The 17,211-nt window shown below is 27.1% G+C and overlaps 1 protein-coding gene across 2 annotated transcripts in view; it reads left to right on the forward strand.

Annotated features, from left to right (window-relative positions):
* LOC107438761 (scm-like with four MBT domains protein 2) overlaps positions 1-15,245 on the forward strand; it is a 36,627-nt gene extending 21,382 nt beyond the window's left edge. For both annotated transcript variants that reach the window (XM_087157738.1, XM_087157737.1), the window contains exons 12-18: positions 67-293; positions 1,202-1,224; positions 2,494-2,743; positions 4,251-4,426; positions 10,850-11,490; positions 13,745-13,870; positions 14,886-15,245. In XM_087157738.1, the coding sequence (XP_087013864.1) occupies positions 67-293; positions 1,202-1,224; positions 2,494-2,743; positions 4,251-4,426; positions 10,850-11,490; positions 13,745-13,870; positions 14,886-15,026 (1,584 nt within the window). In that variant the 3' untranslated portion in view covers positions 15,027-15,245. The remainder of the gene's footprint in view (positions 1-66; positions 294-1,201; positions 1,225-2,493; positions 2,744-4,250; positions 4,427-10,849; positions 11,491-13,744; positions 13,871-14,885) is intronic.
* Positions 15,246-17,211: the final 1,966 nt, after the last annotated feature.

The raw sequence follows: 17,211 nt of genomic DNA on the forward strand, positions 1-17,211 counted from the left end.
TTAATGCAATTAATTAAAAATAAACATAATTTATAAGTGATTTTTAATGCTACTTTTTCCTTATAGATAACAGCAGCTACAGTTATGAAAATAGTAGAACCTTTGATGTGGTTGCATTTTGATAATGAAGCAGATGAGAACAAATTTATAATCATGAGTATGAACTCTTTTGAACTTTACCCAGTTGGATGGTGTGCCAGTAATTCCTATCCTCTGCAAACACCCATTAACTATAAACCTAAACCTAAACTAAGTATTTCCTCACCTGAAGTCATGGATTCACAAGAAGAAAAGTTAGTAATTTCTGAATCATGAAAATAAATTTTATTTTATTAATTTTCAAATACTTTGATTAAAAAGTTTATACTCTATCAAGTATTTTTCTTCTAATTTTTTATTCATAATATAGAAGATCTTTAGTAAGCAAGCCTTGAAACATGAGGCTTTGCATTATATAGAATTTTATAAATAATTTCAGGTCTCATTAAGCTTGTTTATTTAACATCGCTATATATTAAGCAGATTATTTAATTGTTTTTATATAATTTTTAAATGAAAAATACTTTAAAACAAATAAATATGCAATTAATTTTTATCGTATTTATTAAAACTTATTATTTACAGGGAAAAAATGAAATTATTATGAGCATTAGAAGTAAAATCCGACACACTTATAAATTTTGGTTTGCTTTGGAGAAGTTAATGTGGTTTGTTAAGAATTGCAGTTAATAGACATATGTTATATAGATCTTCGACTATAATATTATTTATGTTACTTACTGTAAACTTCAATTGCATTTTGTTTGCTGAAATGGTTTTTTAAATATTATTTCTTAGTAACTCAACACTTGTAGTGCCACATGCTGTTCACTTTAGTTATACTATTCACATTTCATTTCATTTTTTTTTTCAAAATATATGCAATTATATGTAAAAAAATCCTTATCCTTGATTTATTCAGCCATAAAATTTTTGGAAAAATGTAATAAATAATTAACTAAAATTTTAATGTAAAAAAAAAAGTTTTTACCAATTTTAAATTTTGTGAGATTGGAGTAGGCATAAAAAAATGGAATTTCCTCTGATAGGATGATTAATGCATAAAAAAATGTGTAAATGTGTATATGTTGAGTTACTTTCATAGAATTATACTTTATATGAGTTACTTCCTGTTTTTAAAATTTAATTATTTTCATTACAGAGCAATTCAGCAGTCACCTAGTGGTAAGATTTTGTTATTTTTATATAATATTTCTTTCTCCTTGCTATCTTATTTGTTATCGACTTACCTATTATATTTCCTAGTGTTTTTTTTAAAGCATATACAAGTATTATTTTTGTTAGGGAGCTGGATGTATAATTATAGTACAAAATATACTTCATTCTTGTCTATAGTAATAAAAACAATTCCATAAGGAGTTTTGCCCAGCAATTTTATTATTTTTTCTTTCTTCAAAATAATACCCACTGGTTTTGCTCCATTTGCTAAGACTCCACAATTTCATGACCAATGGCATGATAGTGGCAGTGTGGTTCGGAATTGCAGACAAACTGGTAGCCATCGATCTGAAACTGCATGGGCGTTAAGCTGTCACCGAGAATCAAATCCCACTTCTTCACAATGTCACTACAGTGCTTTAACCACTAAATCATCACAGTTTTGCAATTTTATTTAAAAATTATAAAATTTAAACTTTTGTAACAATCAAACAAAACATATATATGATTCAGTGTGCAAATTATAATATTATGTTTAACCTTTTACTTGATTTGCTATCTGGGCAAATCTGTGTGAGAAATATCCATACCAAGCACAGTATCCCTATTGAAAAAAACTGATGTTTCATGCGATAAAGCATAACGATTTTAATCTGAATTAAGTTTCGTTGTTTTCACAGAAAAAGAGTTAAAGTGCAACAGTATCTTGTTTAGTCTGTTAGGGATATACATGTTATGTAATCTAAGTTTTTTACATTGTCTGAAAAAAAATGTGTAATTTTTGAAACAATTAAAAATAAATGGTATGTATCATGTAAAATAATACTATAGTATGTGCATCTAAGTTTTTTACATTATGCATTTTTTTTATTTGATCACACAACAGTTCAATTAAAAATGCATACTATGTCTATTATTAATTAATCAATATATATCACATTATATTAGTTTTAAAACATGTAGTGAAAGTTGCATTTTTTTGTTTATTTATCAAATGAAGAACTCATATTTTTGGTTTTAAATATTGGTTTGCAATATTAGATTTCAGATAACTTTCCTCTATAGTATCATCTAAATTTATTTTATATTAAGTTTCGTATATAGGTAGCTTTCAAAGGTTGTGAGTAACTAGCTTATCAAAACCATAGCTCTATTTCTCTTTCTTTCCATATGTATATTATACATGCAATTATATTGTGATTTCCTTCAAAACATATAATTTTTTTTATGTCTATACATCTTATTGTAATAGATGTGAATAATGCCTTTTTTTAGAACAACAACACGGTAAATCATGGTGCTCAAAAATATATTTTAATCACCGGTGCTTTTCTGGTCCTCTGCTAAGCAAAAGCCGCCTTGCTGAGTTACCACAAGCTATTGGACCTGGACCTGTTCGTTTAGTCTTACATGAAGTCATAACTCGAGTGGTTAATATTGCTTATAAATCTAGTCAAGTCTTGCAACTCTTACAAGCATCTGGAAAATGTAGACCTTATATGCAGCAGCAAATGATAAAAGCTAAGTTAGTAGCAGAAATTTATTTTATATTAATATAATGTTTAATATAGCATCTATGACAGTATGAGTATTCTATTTTATGAATTTATTTTAAAATTATTTTCAAAAGTATAGTTATTGTCTTGTTTAGTTTTTTAAGCAAGAAATTGTTCCTCAATTATTTTAATTTTTTCTAGAAAATATGAAGACAATAACGTATTTGAAAAGTTAACTTGTATTAAATAAAATGAAAAAATAATAAACAATAATTTGACACAATTTTCTACGAATATATAAAAAAATATGCAATATATGTTGTATATGTATTAATCTGATATAAGGTTGTTTTGCATGTTTCAAATCCAAATCTGATTTTTACCCCTTTTTAATTTAAAAATAAATAAATATTTTATACTACAAAGCATTTAGAATGCTTGGACATCATTAAAAACTGTTGCCTTGCCATTATTAATTTTAAATTACATCTTTGTTTTCCAGCAGGGTTTGTTGATTTAAATCAGCTGGATTTAAATCATGATTTAAATTAACTGATTTTTTTAAAAAAAAAATATTGATTTAAATCAATTTTTTTAAAGAAATCATTGATATTTCAATCTACATTTACAAAGCACTTTAGTATAAAATTATTTTTGGGTTTTATTCAATGTCATAGTTTTAAAATTTATTGTAAATATATTACTGTGTTTATTAATTTTAATTAGAAAATGTACATCAGTACTTGGTGTGTAATAAATTACAGCAATTTTATGATAATATTTTAAAAGTCTTAAAATTCTTTTAAATTTTTTGAAATACCAAAATGCTATTAATTTTTTTTTCATTAATTCCTAATTTTAAGACACAATCTTCAAAAACACATTTTATTTTAATATTATTAATATATTTCTAAACCTTAACATATTTACCATGCTAAAAGAAAATTATAATGTGTTATAGAGAATCTGTTAAAAATTCAAATCGACTTTTTTATAGTATATTTTTTTTTCCTGTGACAAATAATTAATAATTCCATATTGAAAGTTTAGGAACATGTAATTGAGATTAAGTGTAAGGCAAGACAATTTATTTTGTCATTTCAGTAGTTTAAAAAGAAAAGTGAAATTAATTTTGTAGTTCATATATTTTAGCCTTTAAAAAAAAAAAAAAAATTGTCATGCATTTGCATGCTTTAGGAATTACTATAAAGTAATTTTTAGTGCTGTAATATAGTTTGAAATGCATTGTTATGAATTATTTTTAATAATATTTCAAGCATAATTATATTTATAAAATCATAAAACTATTGACTAAAATATTAAAATGTTTATTAAAAAAAAAAAAAAAAACTGAAGTAAGTAAAAATGTTATACAGATTATGAAGAAATTTATAATAACCCTGTATATTAAACATTTTTAATAAATTGCCATCAAGATTATAAATTTTATTATAATTCATTCTTATTTTTCTGTTATTATTACCTCATTTAAACACACTCACAAAAACTATATATTTTTCCTAAAAAATTTTCTAGGTATAAAGGCAAATCATATCGGGCAGTAATAGAAACAGTACGTAATGCTGAGCAAGTTGAAGATTTTTGTAAGGAGATTTGCGCTAAACTGGAATGCTGTCCTCATTTGTTTGGCCCCCAACATATTGAAGATACCTGTCCCAGTAATTGTCACACACAAACAAAAACAAAATTTGGTAGGTAATTTTGGTTTCAGGTTTAGTTTTACTTTTAAATGCTTTCACTTAAATATAAACTTATTTTCTTTTACCTTGAAGATATTAATTAAATTATTAAAAAAGTTATGTATTTGCTATTAATAAGAATTTTAAAATTTTATTTCATTTATAATATTTTTAACATATTTTCGTTATTAGGAAATTATTATGTCTTCTATGTGTTTATAAATTTCTCTATTGCTTCAAAAAATAAAACTAATATTAAACAAAAAATAATATATCTATTTTCGAAGTGAACATTTAATTATTTTGAATTTAAGTAGCATTTTTTTTTTCAATTTCAGAAGTATTTTTGCGTATTTTGTACCTTTTTATGTAATCCACTTATTTAAAATTTTGCTATTTTGTCTTCTAATTAAGTCTTATTTTAAAAAAAAGAATTATGTCTTTAATCATTAACATAAGTCCATTGTTTTTATTATTGTGCTGTGTTGAAATTTTAGTTTGTACAAAATTTAATATGTTACTTTTATAAAATATGGATAGTTTAATTAAAGAAATGAAATAGTTTTTCATCTATTTAGCAAAAATTATTGTTTTGTGATTATTGTCCCTACCTGAAATGCACTTATGTGAATAGTAATTACCCAGGGTCTATAATTATTGAAAACCTTTATTGTGTTTGATATCTTATTTATGTTATTACATGTTTAATTTCTTTTTAGTCAAATTTCAAACAATAATAAAAGAACATTATTTGATAATAAGAACATTGTTATTAAACATAAGAATACTAAATTTTGAAACTTAAGAGTAAATTTATGGCTGTTATTAATATTATTTGGAAAAAGTAATAATAACCTACTTACAAGTGTTTAGGTAGTTATTCTGTTATAAACATTCTGTTTTGTGTTCAAACCATGGTTTGATTTAGAAATCAAAATATTAACTTCATAAAATAACACTCAATAGTCGAACAAATTTTTTCTTCTTCAAATTTTAACTGTTTTTATACATTTTTTTAATTTTTATGAGAAGTTTACTTGGCATTTTTGTGTTCCCTTTTCAACCTTATGAATAATTGAATAAATTAGAATATTTGCACAATTGCTTTAAATTAACAGTATAAATATCTGAATTTTGTAATTTTTTTGTTAGTTTTTAAAATTGTAAGTATAGATAAGAATTTAGTTGCTTAAAAAAAATTCATACTATAAAAAAATCGCAATTTCGGCTTTAATTATTTGTTGACATTCCTTAATAGATAAATTGTATAAATGTAGGTGGTAAAAAGATGAAGAATAAAACTCCTGTCTGAGCAAAAAGTTAACTGTGATTATATTGGCCTGTTTGAATGGAGAATTTTATTGATCGCAGGCACAAGATATACAGAAAATGAAATTATGTGTCATTTAAAAATTGCAACCGAGACCAATTTCTATCCATTTTTAAACCGTAAACAATTTAAATGAAATATACAAACAAAATCAATTATTAAAGAGCATACAATAATTGTTTTTCTTTCATATAATAATAATAGGTAATATAATAATTATAAATATATACTTGTATAATTACGAATCATTATTAATATAAATTATTATTGGGGAAATGGTGTAGTTAAGAAAAAAATATTTTTTTCTTAATATGGTGAAAAATGGTGTTTTTCCAATTTATTCTCATTGCTATCCCTTTTTGTAATTAATGTCCCCTACACAAAAAACTCATTTTAAAATAAGAAACAAGAAATTTGATTTATATTATTATGCATTTGCTTACAAAATGTGGTCTTACTTAAGTGATACTAAGATGTTTTTGCAATAAAAAGTAAAAATCCTTAATATATTTCTTCAAAATTAGAGATATAATGGATTGCTTAAAAAATATTAAGTTTTTTACTTCTAAGTGTTATTTAGAATGGCTTCCTATATTTGCTTTTTAATTATTGATACATAGAAAGAAAATAAAATATATTCTTGTGTTTTTAAAATGTTTAAGTGAGTGGTCAGTAATTAAATTTTTCCATGCAATTACAATTTAAAACTGTCACTAAATTTTTTTTGTTTGTTTGTCCATTGCTGGTTATTTATTTATATAGCTAAATGTATGGTAAAGTCTAAATTAATTAAAAGATAATTTTTTCTTAATTGTCTTAGACAAAGGTTAATGTTTATAATATCAGCCATATACAGTGAAACCTCCTGTTACGGACACTTCTGCAAAACGGACGCCTCTCAAAACGGACATATTTTTAATTCCCCGGGAATCTTCTATGAATAAACCATTACGTACATTCTCCGCAAAGCGGACACTCCCGTAACCGGACGCGGACAGTCATTTTGATCCTGAAACGTTGTTTTTTATCTCTACAAACCAGACACTACTTTTTCTAAATAAATTGCAAGCTAAAAAAAATTCAACTTTTCACCATTTTTAAAGCATGTAAATAAAACTTTTTGCCTTATCCATAACTAAAAATATTGTTAAGCTATTTCACCACCGAAAAATCTATCTTTCTCCTGTCACGTTGCCTTATCTTTGTAAAGAAAGGAGAGAAAATGGTACTGCACCCCTGAAATAATTCTGACATCAGCATCTTTTGCTCTTTTCATCTGGACCACACAGGTTATGAGACCCCTCAAGTTGAAATTACTTCTCTCAATGCTTCTACCCCATTGAAAATTTCTTTAATTTTCTTATCAATTTGAAGACTGTATTTAACACAACTGGGGTAATAAAAAGAGAACAGAAGTATAATCTTTGAGGTGTTTATATAAATGAAACATTTATTCAGACACTTGATAGCTGATCAATTGTGTATGAATAATCATCTCCATAGGTTCTCATGAGTTACAGGTATGCATTACTTTTTTTTCTGTGAATCATGGGAGGTTTATTTTCCAAGGAGGTATTAACCATGTTCCCTATCAAATGATAAGTAGGTGTAAGGGGATGTGTACCTAATAATTGAATCGGATTGAGGACAGTACGCTCCTATTTGGTATCATATGTCTAACTTGAGTATCTATGCTAATAGGAAAACTATATTTATTTATCTGTAGCTACATCCAGAATTATGTATTTATATCAAACTTCTTTATATATTCTTTTTTATCTTTTTTATTGTTTAAATAAATATTCTTGTAGATATTTACAGTATCCTTGTAGATATTATTTAATTATTTCTACATCTTTGAGAATATTCTAAAAAAAATTTAGGGTGTTAAATTTCGTTATTAGGGTACCCTTCCCGTAAACGGACAAATTTTTTGGTCCCATGAATGTCCGCTTAACGGAGGTTTCACTGTATATATATACGAGGGTTGCTATTTATATTTCTGGCCTTGGCAACAGTAAGTGTTGCTAGGCGACCGCTGACGAGTTTAATCGAAAGTTTGATATTTTTAAACATAAATTCAGCAGATGATTTACCATTATAGCTTCATTTGTGTTGTTCACAGTAAATTGAAAAGTTCTTCTCTTTCAAAAAATGGAATTGAATCGTGAACATTTTCGTGCCATTATTTTTTATAACTTTCGACGTGGATTGTCAAGACGAGTGCTTCGATGAACTTAATTCTTTATTCAGCGATAAAGCGCCATCCTACAGCACTGTAAAAAATTGGTATAACGAATTTAATCGCGGTCGATGTTCGATCCAGGACGAATCCCGTGCAGGTCGTCTAAAATCCGTTGTTGCGCCAGAAAAGATCAATGCTGTGCGTGAACTGATAAAGCAAGATCGTCATGTGACATACCGTGAGATAGAGGCATCTTTGGACATTAGTATGACTAACATCAATAAAATATTGCATGAACATTTGAGCGTAAAAAAAATTTGTTCGCGTTGGATCCCGCATAATCTGACAAACGCTCAAAAAAAGGCTCGTGTCGATTGGTGCAAGGAAATGTTGGAAAAATACGTTCAAGGTACATCAAAGGCTGTGTATAACATCTACACAGGTGACGAATCATGGATCTATGCATATGAGCCGGAAACAAAACAGCAATCACCTGTATGGGTCTTCCAAGACGAGGCAAAACCAACAAAAGTTGTTCGAGGAAGAAGCATATCGAAACAAATGATTGCCTGTTTCTTCGGCATTAACGGTCATGTGGCAACAGTGGCGTTAGAGCAACGCAGGGCGGTCAATTCTGAATGGTACACGACCATTTGTTTGCCAGAAGTCATCGGAGAAATTCGAAAAAAGCAGAAGAACAGGCGAATCATTCTTCATCATGACAATGCCAGCTCTCACACATCGACTCAAACAAAGGTATTTCTGACGGAGCGAAAGATCGAACTGATGGGTCATCCGCCGTACAACCCTGATTTGGCACCCAATGACTTCTTCTTATTCCCACACATCAGAAATAAATTACGTGGACAACGATTTTCGACCCCCGAAGAAGCGGTTGATGCATTCAAAACACATGTTTTGGAGTTACCTCAATCGGACTGGAAAAAGTGCTTTGAAAATTGGTTCAAACACATGGAAAAGTGTATTAATCATCATGAAGAATATTTTGAAGAACAAGAAAACCAATTTCGATCCTACATATTTGTTTTTTCATTATTAGGCCAGAAATATAAATAGCAAGCCTCGTATATATTCAAAATCGACTTTACAATCTCGCAAAACTTTAAGAAATTTGGTGTCGTCTTATACACAGGTAATGAAGTTGGACATTTATTGATCTTGATAGATTAATGCAGTATGAACAATGAAATAGATATAAATAAATTTTTATCAATTTATCCCTTTCAAAAACTATTTTTAATATATTATATACCATTAGTTTTGCATTTTCTCTCCTCATATTTTTTTATATATATAAAAGTTTTTTTTAAAAATGATACTTTAAATTACATTTGGGAAAAAAAATTAAGAATAAGAAAAGTTAAGATAATTTATTTATAGGCATTTCAATATTTTTTAACTTACCGTAAACCCGGGCGAGTCTTCCCATTTTAGTTTTATTTAATTTTCACTATTTTAAATTGCAAATAAAAAATTTCTTACCGAACGAGGACTTAGTTCAGACTCTAAGGAAGATAGCGATGTAGTAGTTTGATCCGTTTTTATTTATTTGGTGTCTTTTTAACCATCCTGTTCAAACGTCTTTTGAGAGATTTGTATTGAAAATCAGCAAACTTTTAGTTGGTGCTTCGTAAGTATATTATTATTATTACTATTTTCACTTTGGTTAAGTGATAAACTTATCTAAGACTAAGATTACATTAATTTTATATGAAAAAAACCAAAAAGAATGTAAGTTTTGCTGTTGTAAACAAAAAGCCAGAATTCGCGGGGCGAGTCTACCCATTCGTATTTAGTTTTAATAAAGCATAATAATATAATTTAGAACTTTGTTTATATTAAAATTAAGTCATTTTAAATGAATTTGAGTATATTATTTTAATTCTGCATTGATTAATTTTGTCATTAATAAGAAAATTTATAGGTTAAATATAAATGTAAATATAAAATATGTTTATTTTACCTATTTTTTCAATTTTTATATTACAAAATTAACTTTTTTTATTTAATGCAAGTTAAATAAATTATTATTTATAAATTATTATTACCTCCCATAAGAATGGGAAAAGGATTTTTCATGATTCCCAATGTTTGAGTTTCGATTTTGTTAATAATCTTTAATTATTATTATTTATTAATTATTTAATTGTAAATTTATATTAATTTTAATTTATTTTTATTAACAATAATCAGAAAAAAATGTTATTTTATAATGTTATTTTATAAAAACAAAACTGCGATCAAAATGTGATAATCGATCAAATACGCAATTTGTGTTATTTTATGAATAAAAAAATGGAATATATAATAAAGTTATGAATTTCACTTCATAAATATCCTACATAGTAACTAAAATAACAATTTATAGTAAAATTTGATTATTTGCAATGTTAACATTCATTTTAGTAGAATGGGTAAACTCGCCCCATACGAGAGATTTGTCAGCAGTTCTATAAAAATATACAGTAACAGAGTAACTGTTAATATTTTCTAAAATTGATTTCACAGCTTTAAAGAGGGATAAATAGCGATTCCGAAACACCTATTAAAAACCTTTTTTCTTTAATATTTACAAAGTTTGACCACTTGAAAGTTGACAAACTGAAAAAATGGGTAGACTCGTCCCGATTTACGGTAGTAGATTTAACTTTTTTATGTTTTTTAATTTTTTTTTCAACAGTCAACTTATACACTTGAAACACCAGAAATTCGCTATGTTGTAATAAAAAATAGTGGGTTCAACTTATACACTGGTATACGGTGCATATATGGATGCACCATATTTAATTTACATGTTAAACTTGTACAATATATGGCAACTTTTTTAAGGTCCATAACTTTCTTTTTTTTATTGTTTGTAAAACTATTTATCGTAATTGTAACTTCTTTTTAATTCAAGGTTATAACTTTGTTAAGAAGAAAAAAGTGGGTCGACCTCCTCTTTCCAGCAATAATACCCCTTCTAATCCCGATGAAGAAGTGGTAAAAAGAGGACCCGGTAGACGAAAGAAGCGAAAACACTGGACTCACCTGCTAAAAGCTTTTACTAAAGCTCATGAGGAAAAGAAACGAAAAGCTGGAGATTCGAGCGAAACAGACGACCCACCGAAACTAATTGTAGAACATAGAGAAAGGCGGGATAAAGAAGACTCTGTGATAAATATTGATGAATCTGATTTTTTAACAATAAAGGAAAAATGTGATAAAGGAGAATCTCGTAAATCTTCGGGGGACAGTACCTCGTCATCCTCCTCAAAAATTCCTTTGGTTGGAAAGAAAAAACTAAAACATACACCTAGTTCAAACATTGTAACTCGAGGGGCTAAACTACCGAATTTTGGATTGTGGCATCATTTGTCTGTTTTTCATTCTAGAAGAGGTAGACCTAGAACGAGACCCATACGTCCCTTTCCTATTCCTGGACGAAAAGTTGGTAGACCTCTTGGCAGCACAAAGAAGGCTATTGCTGCAGCTCACTTAAAGGCTAAACGGTTATTAGAATCTGAAGAAAACAGTTCCAGAGATACTGTGGAGGAAAAGGTTTGTAAAAGATTGATGTTTTAAAATTTTATTTATTTTTATGTTACTGCCATGAGTCTTAAGTCATATTATACCTGAGAATGGCTAGTAAAAATACAGTTCAAGCATGCGTTTTTATTAATCAGGCATATGTTTACATTCATATGTTTTCATCAATATGATTCAAAAACTATGTTTGTGTAAGTAAAAGTTTCATCTGGGCATGTATTTTGTGATTTCACATCTCGAGCAGGGCGGGGGAAATATTAATATTTTTCAAGGACTGGTTACTGCTATATTGTTATCGGTATCTCCACCTCTCATGTGAACCTACAACGCATTATATAAATACCATTTGCCTATTTATTAAGTCACTAATTCTTTTTTTAGTAAATATTATTTATGCTTGTCTACACTTTCTGGATTCCCCTTGTATTTTTGCACTTCCCTACCATAATAGAAGATACACTTTCAGTTTTTGACATATTTCTATATTTCTCAAGAAATGATTCGATAATTATTTTATAACTTTAGAGTTGTTTTTTTTTAGAACATGCAATTTCTCATAGCTATCAATAAATTTTAAAGCTTTCAGAGGTTTGATGGATTGACAGTAAATTACAAATGAAAATAAGTATTTTTGAACACCCTCTGGCAGAAAATATGTCAATAAGCTCGTAATTTGTATTGATTACTTAAATTATTTTCAATAATTGCATAAAATTTCGTAAATTTAGTTTTAATATTTATGAAAAAATTAAAATTTTTTTTTTTTTTTTAATATTTTGTTGCGAATTCTATTTAGTAACTACTGAAGAAATCTGATTTGAATATCTTAAAGTTATAAGAGTTTCTAGCAATTTTATTCCACATATAGTTATTTCATACTAATAAACGAGTTTTGTTAAAAGTTACATCTGCAATGTGGCAGGTCATCCCTCATAAAAGTATTTTTTCTTTCACATGTTTTCTTTCCTTATATCATAACATTTAGAAGTGTAGGAATGATTATTGAGCAGTATTATAATTTGTTATTGAATTTTTTCTTTTGATACAAAAGAAAAATTGTGCATATCATTTAGAACTATTATTAAAAAAATATACAAAACTAGTTAAAAAAATTGCTAGAAACTTTTTAAATTTTCAAGCTATTTAAATTGGATTTTTTTCATTATTTACCAAATACGATTCAATACATAAGTATGAATTTTTTTTTTCAATGCATGAAAGAATTTCTTTAAATTCTCATATCATGTACAATTTTTATTGCAAGTTTTTAAAATAATAATTTTGTAATTAATTAAAGATTGATTCAAAAATTTTGTTTAAATTTATTGAATATATTTAAAGTTATAGCAAAAGAACATAAGACAAAAAGATAAGTTTTTTTTATAAAAAAAGTCCATATCTTCATAAGTATTTAAGCTAGGTATATGGAATTTTAGGTAATTTTTGCAAATAACAACCAAAGTAATTGATACAAGTTACAAGCTTATTGTTACATTTTCTGGCACAGTATGTTGAAAAATACTTATTTTCGCTCCTAATTTATTACAGGTTTCTGACAGCATTCTGAAGTTCTGATTCTAATACTCTGAAAACTTTAAACTTTATTGATAAATATGAAAAAATCGCATGACCTAAACAGCTCAAAGTTATAAAATAATCCTCTAAGTATTTCCTCTAAAATTTCAAAAACTGAACTAAATCATTTGACTGTTATCATATAATCAATTGCAGTCACATTGTGGTTGTTAATGGCAACCAGTTGTTTGCATTATTTTGGATAATTGAATTTTTGCATCTTTGAAATTAAACCTATTTCAATTGGTTGCTACTAATAACTGATTGATCAGTGATAAATTAGCAGTAGGCAGGTAAGTGAATTGACATCAGCTTAGACATCTATATTTGGTCATTCGCAGAAACTTACTAAAATTAAGATAGAGTTCTTGAGTTCTTATTTGAAGAGATATTTATTACTTTTAGTGCTTTTAAAATTTATTAATGGCAGCACAAACTTATTAAGCATTTTATTATTATTTTCAAGTTTGACTCAAAAGTAGTTTTTCACAATTGAAAGATAAGCTTATTTGCAGGTAATTTGGCGAAATTTAATAAAAATATCATTGATAGTTGTATTATCAATAGGTCAATCGTGGAAACTGAAAAGTATTGTTCTTTTGGTTATGTTTTGAATTTTTTTATTAGTACAATTAATTTCTTTATTTTTAGTGTTGTGTATGGAAGTAGTTAAACATAATTTTATTTCTAGGATACTAAACCTCCTGAACAAGTTTCCAAATTGGAAAGCAGTCCTTTAGACTGGTCTGTAGAAGAAGTAGTGAAATATTTACAAAAAACTGAGTGTGCTCCCTTGGCGCCATTAATTAAAGATCAGGTAAGTTCATTCTTATTACATTTTCAAAGGTATGAATCAGGATTCAAATACTTTAACTTAGAAATTTATTTTAGTTTTAAATGAGCTCATAATTAAAATTATTGAGTCATCGCTTTTTAGTATGACCCTTCTATTAAAACGACCAGTAGACGAAGTCCCGTTTGCTAATCTATACACACAATGTTATTTCAACCCCCATTAGAATGTCTGCACCAAAATTATTCAATCCAAAATAGATTTAATTTTATTTTTTTTACCTTTTAATTCCAGAAACAAGTGTCAAACATTTCCTATACAGCTTTTTTCTTGCGTAAACCACATGGTACATTTTGATGATTAGCTGTAAGTTTGTTAGGAATTTGTTATAAAGCAGTTATTGAGTGCGGAAAAAGTAATAAATACATTTTTATTGTGTCAAACATTTCCTATGCAGCATTTTTCTTGCGTAAACCACATGGTACATTTTGATGATTAGCTGTAAGTTTGTTAGGAATTTGTTATTGAGTTCGGAAAAAGTAATAAATACATTTTTATTGTGTTAAATATCATAAAAGTAAACAATTAACCATAAATAAATTTTAAGTAAAAACTTTTGTAACTTGTTTTGAAAAAGTTAGCCGATAATGAGTGAGTCTTAACAATTTTGAATATGCCAATTTATCAGAAAATTTCAACCACTCAACTCTCTTTAGTTGAATTAATTTTAATATTTTGAAATTCAAAATAAACCTGTAATCAAATTGTTTAAACTTTATTTGTAGAGTATTTTTTTTAATAACTTTTACACCAACCTCTGCTCCTTGGTTCCACAACTGAAATTAAAAAAAACAACTATCACTACCTATATATTCATTTTCTTTTTTTAAAAATCCTTATCATTTTTCAACAAATGTTCCGGGAAAAAATTGTGCTTTAAGAGGTTAAACAGAAATATATTGTGATTAAGATAATATTAAAATAATTATTTTCCAATTAAAAATTTTCTAAAGCATATCAACTCATGTATTTTCTTTAGGAAATCGATGGACAAGCATTATTAATGTTAAACCAAGTGAATGTTCAAGAACATCTTCATTTGAAGCCGGAACCGGCAAAAAAGTTTTGTTATTTGGTCAAGCACTTGAAATTGGAATTTTTCACTCATTTTGCACCTTAGATCATCAGTACACAAATATTACATTCTTACTGTGATCAAAAGTATATATTTATATTTTGAAACATATTTTCCAATTTTAAGTTACTAATGTGAGTTTCCAATTTCTGTGGCATTATATTATTTGTTTGTAAAATATATATATTTATTTGGAAGTTGCCAAAATTTGATTTTCTGTTTTTGTAAAAACCGTTGTTGTGTAATAAAATTATAAAAGTGAAACTTTAAACAATTTATTGAACTGAAGTTGTGGTTATAATAAATTTAAGTATTTCAAATTTATGTAGTCAATACAGTAGAGAACCGATTATTCGGAACGATCGGGACCATCGCGATTCCGGATAACTGATTTTTCCGGTTTTCTGAATCGCTACAAAATGCAGTTTTTTTCATGTTTATAAAACGAAACTAAAAAATTTTTTTGAAATAGTTTTAGAAATAATAAAAAATGATAAATAATAATACACTTAAGTTTAAATAAGGAAAGAAATTATGAAATAAAAATTATATACAGGCATATATATGTTATTTTTAACATTAATAACATTTATAAGCTATTTGTGTTTATGTGAGATTCGTCTACAAACGGCTTTTGATACGTCCTCTAAATCAGTTCTTTCGTTAACTCGATACCCCATACGCTCTAAATAACAAAATGGGCTCAAAATCTTGCAGGAAAAAAAAAATTTTTTTTAATGGAAGAAAATTCATTTCCGGTTCCGAATTTCATTCCGGTTATCTGATTTCCGGATAAGAGGTTCTGCACTGTACTACCTTTTGAACAAACGCTTTCAGAGTTTGATAACAATTTAATCCACTTTAGTAGCGATTCCTTTTCATTGATAGAACCCTGACTTTATAAATGAAGAACATTTGTGACTATGAACATAATAGCCACAGAAAAATTACAAATTATTTTGCTAGGCAACTAAATTTTTCATATTAGACTTAAAATTCATAGGTCTAGGGCGACATCTAGTCTTGTTCTGAATTTATTTTTTGGTGTAGGTATAATCTGAATTTTTTTTTTAATAAAAATAAGCTTACTCAGGCTGCGTAGCCAAATTATTCAACAAAAAATAAGCACCTTTGAAGCACTTTTCAAGCACTCAAAAAATATTTTTAAACACTTCAAAAAAATATCATAGCTAGGCAGAGTTGGAAAGTTTTTGACAATCGACGGTTTTATTTTGTTTTAATCGTCATGTCAAAAAAAAAAAAAAAAAAAAACCTTTTGGCATTGTTCTTGACAATTGTCAAAAATCATGAAATTTTGAATCATGTGAAACGAATGAATTTTTCATACGCTATTGACTGACTATAAGTCGAAATAGATTGGGGTTGAATTAATTATGAAAACGTTGAACAGAACAATGTGAACTGTGTCTTTTTGCATAATTCGAAGCGAAAATCAACATAGTAAAAGAAAAATCTTATTTTGAAAAATGGAAAATTAAGCACCTTTAAGGGCTTTTAAAAAACGAAAATAAGCACCTTTAAGCACTTTTTAAAAACGCTACGCACCCTGTGACTTATGGTTGAGGTACTGTAGTTAATCTGAATTGAAAAGTTAGATGGGAAATACTGACGTTTTTTTTTTTAATAAATGACTTCTTTCACATATTTGTTTAAAAAAATATCCTTTTTTTTTTCTTTTAAAATTGCCACGTTTCTTTAACTGGTATTTTATTTAAATAATTTTATTAACATTACTAAAATATTTAATAAATTAGTGATTATTGTTCGGACATAAATATTGGGTCATTCAGAAAGTTTTATTATCTTTCTAAAAGTAAGTAGCATAAATCCACGTTTATAAAATTTTTGTTCTTTGCTGACACAAAAACTGATCCAGATGATTTTTGTCCTCATTTAAAGTTAAAGTTTTACCATCTAAATATATTTGTAGAGATTGAAACAAATATTGTAAACAACCCATTTCTTGTCCCCAGTAATGATTAACTTCAAAAATGGTTAATTTTCTTGATGCTTGGTAAGCATCAACGTGATGGCATAAATTTCCATTAGAAACCAATAAGTTGAACTTTGAGATTGAACCTAGGCATTTTAAATTATCATGAACAGTTAAATTTGATAAATTTATTTTTTTGGTTTGGATCAGTTAATGCCTTTATTGTGTCTCAATAGCATCAACTGGCCTTCCAGAACATGGGGCACCTTGTCAAAA

Source organism: Parasteatoda tepidariorum, chromosome 2 (assembly GCF_982258835.1).
Source record: "Parasteatoda tepidariorum strain Cologne lab strain chromosome 2, Ptep-v5.0, whole genome shotgun sequence".
NCBI classification, from domain to species: Eukaryota; Metazoa; Arthropoda; class Arachnida; order Araneae; family Theridiidae; genus Parasteatoda; species Parasteatoda tepidariorum.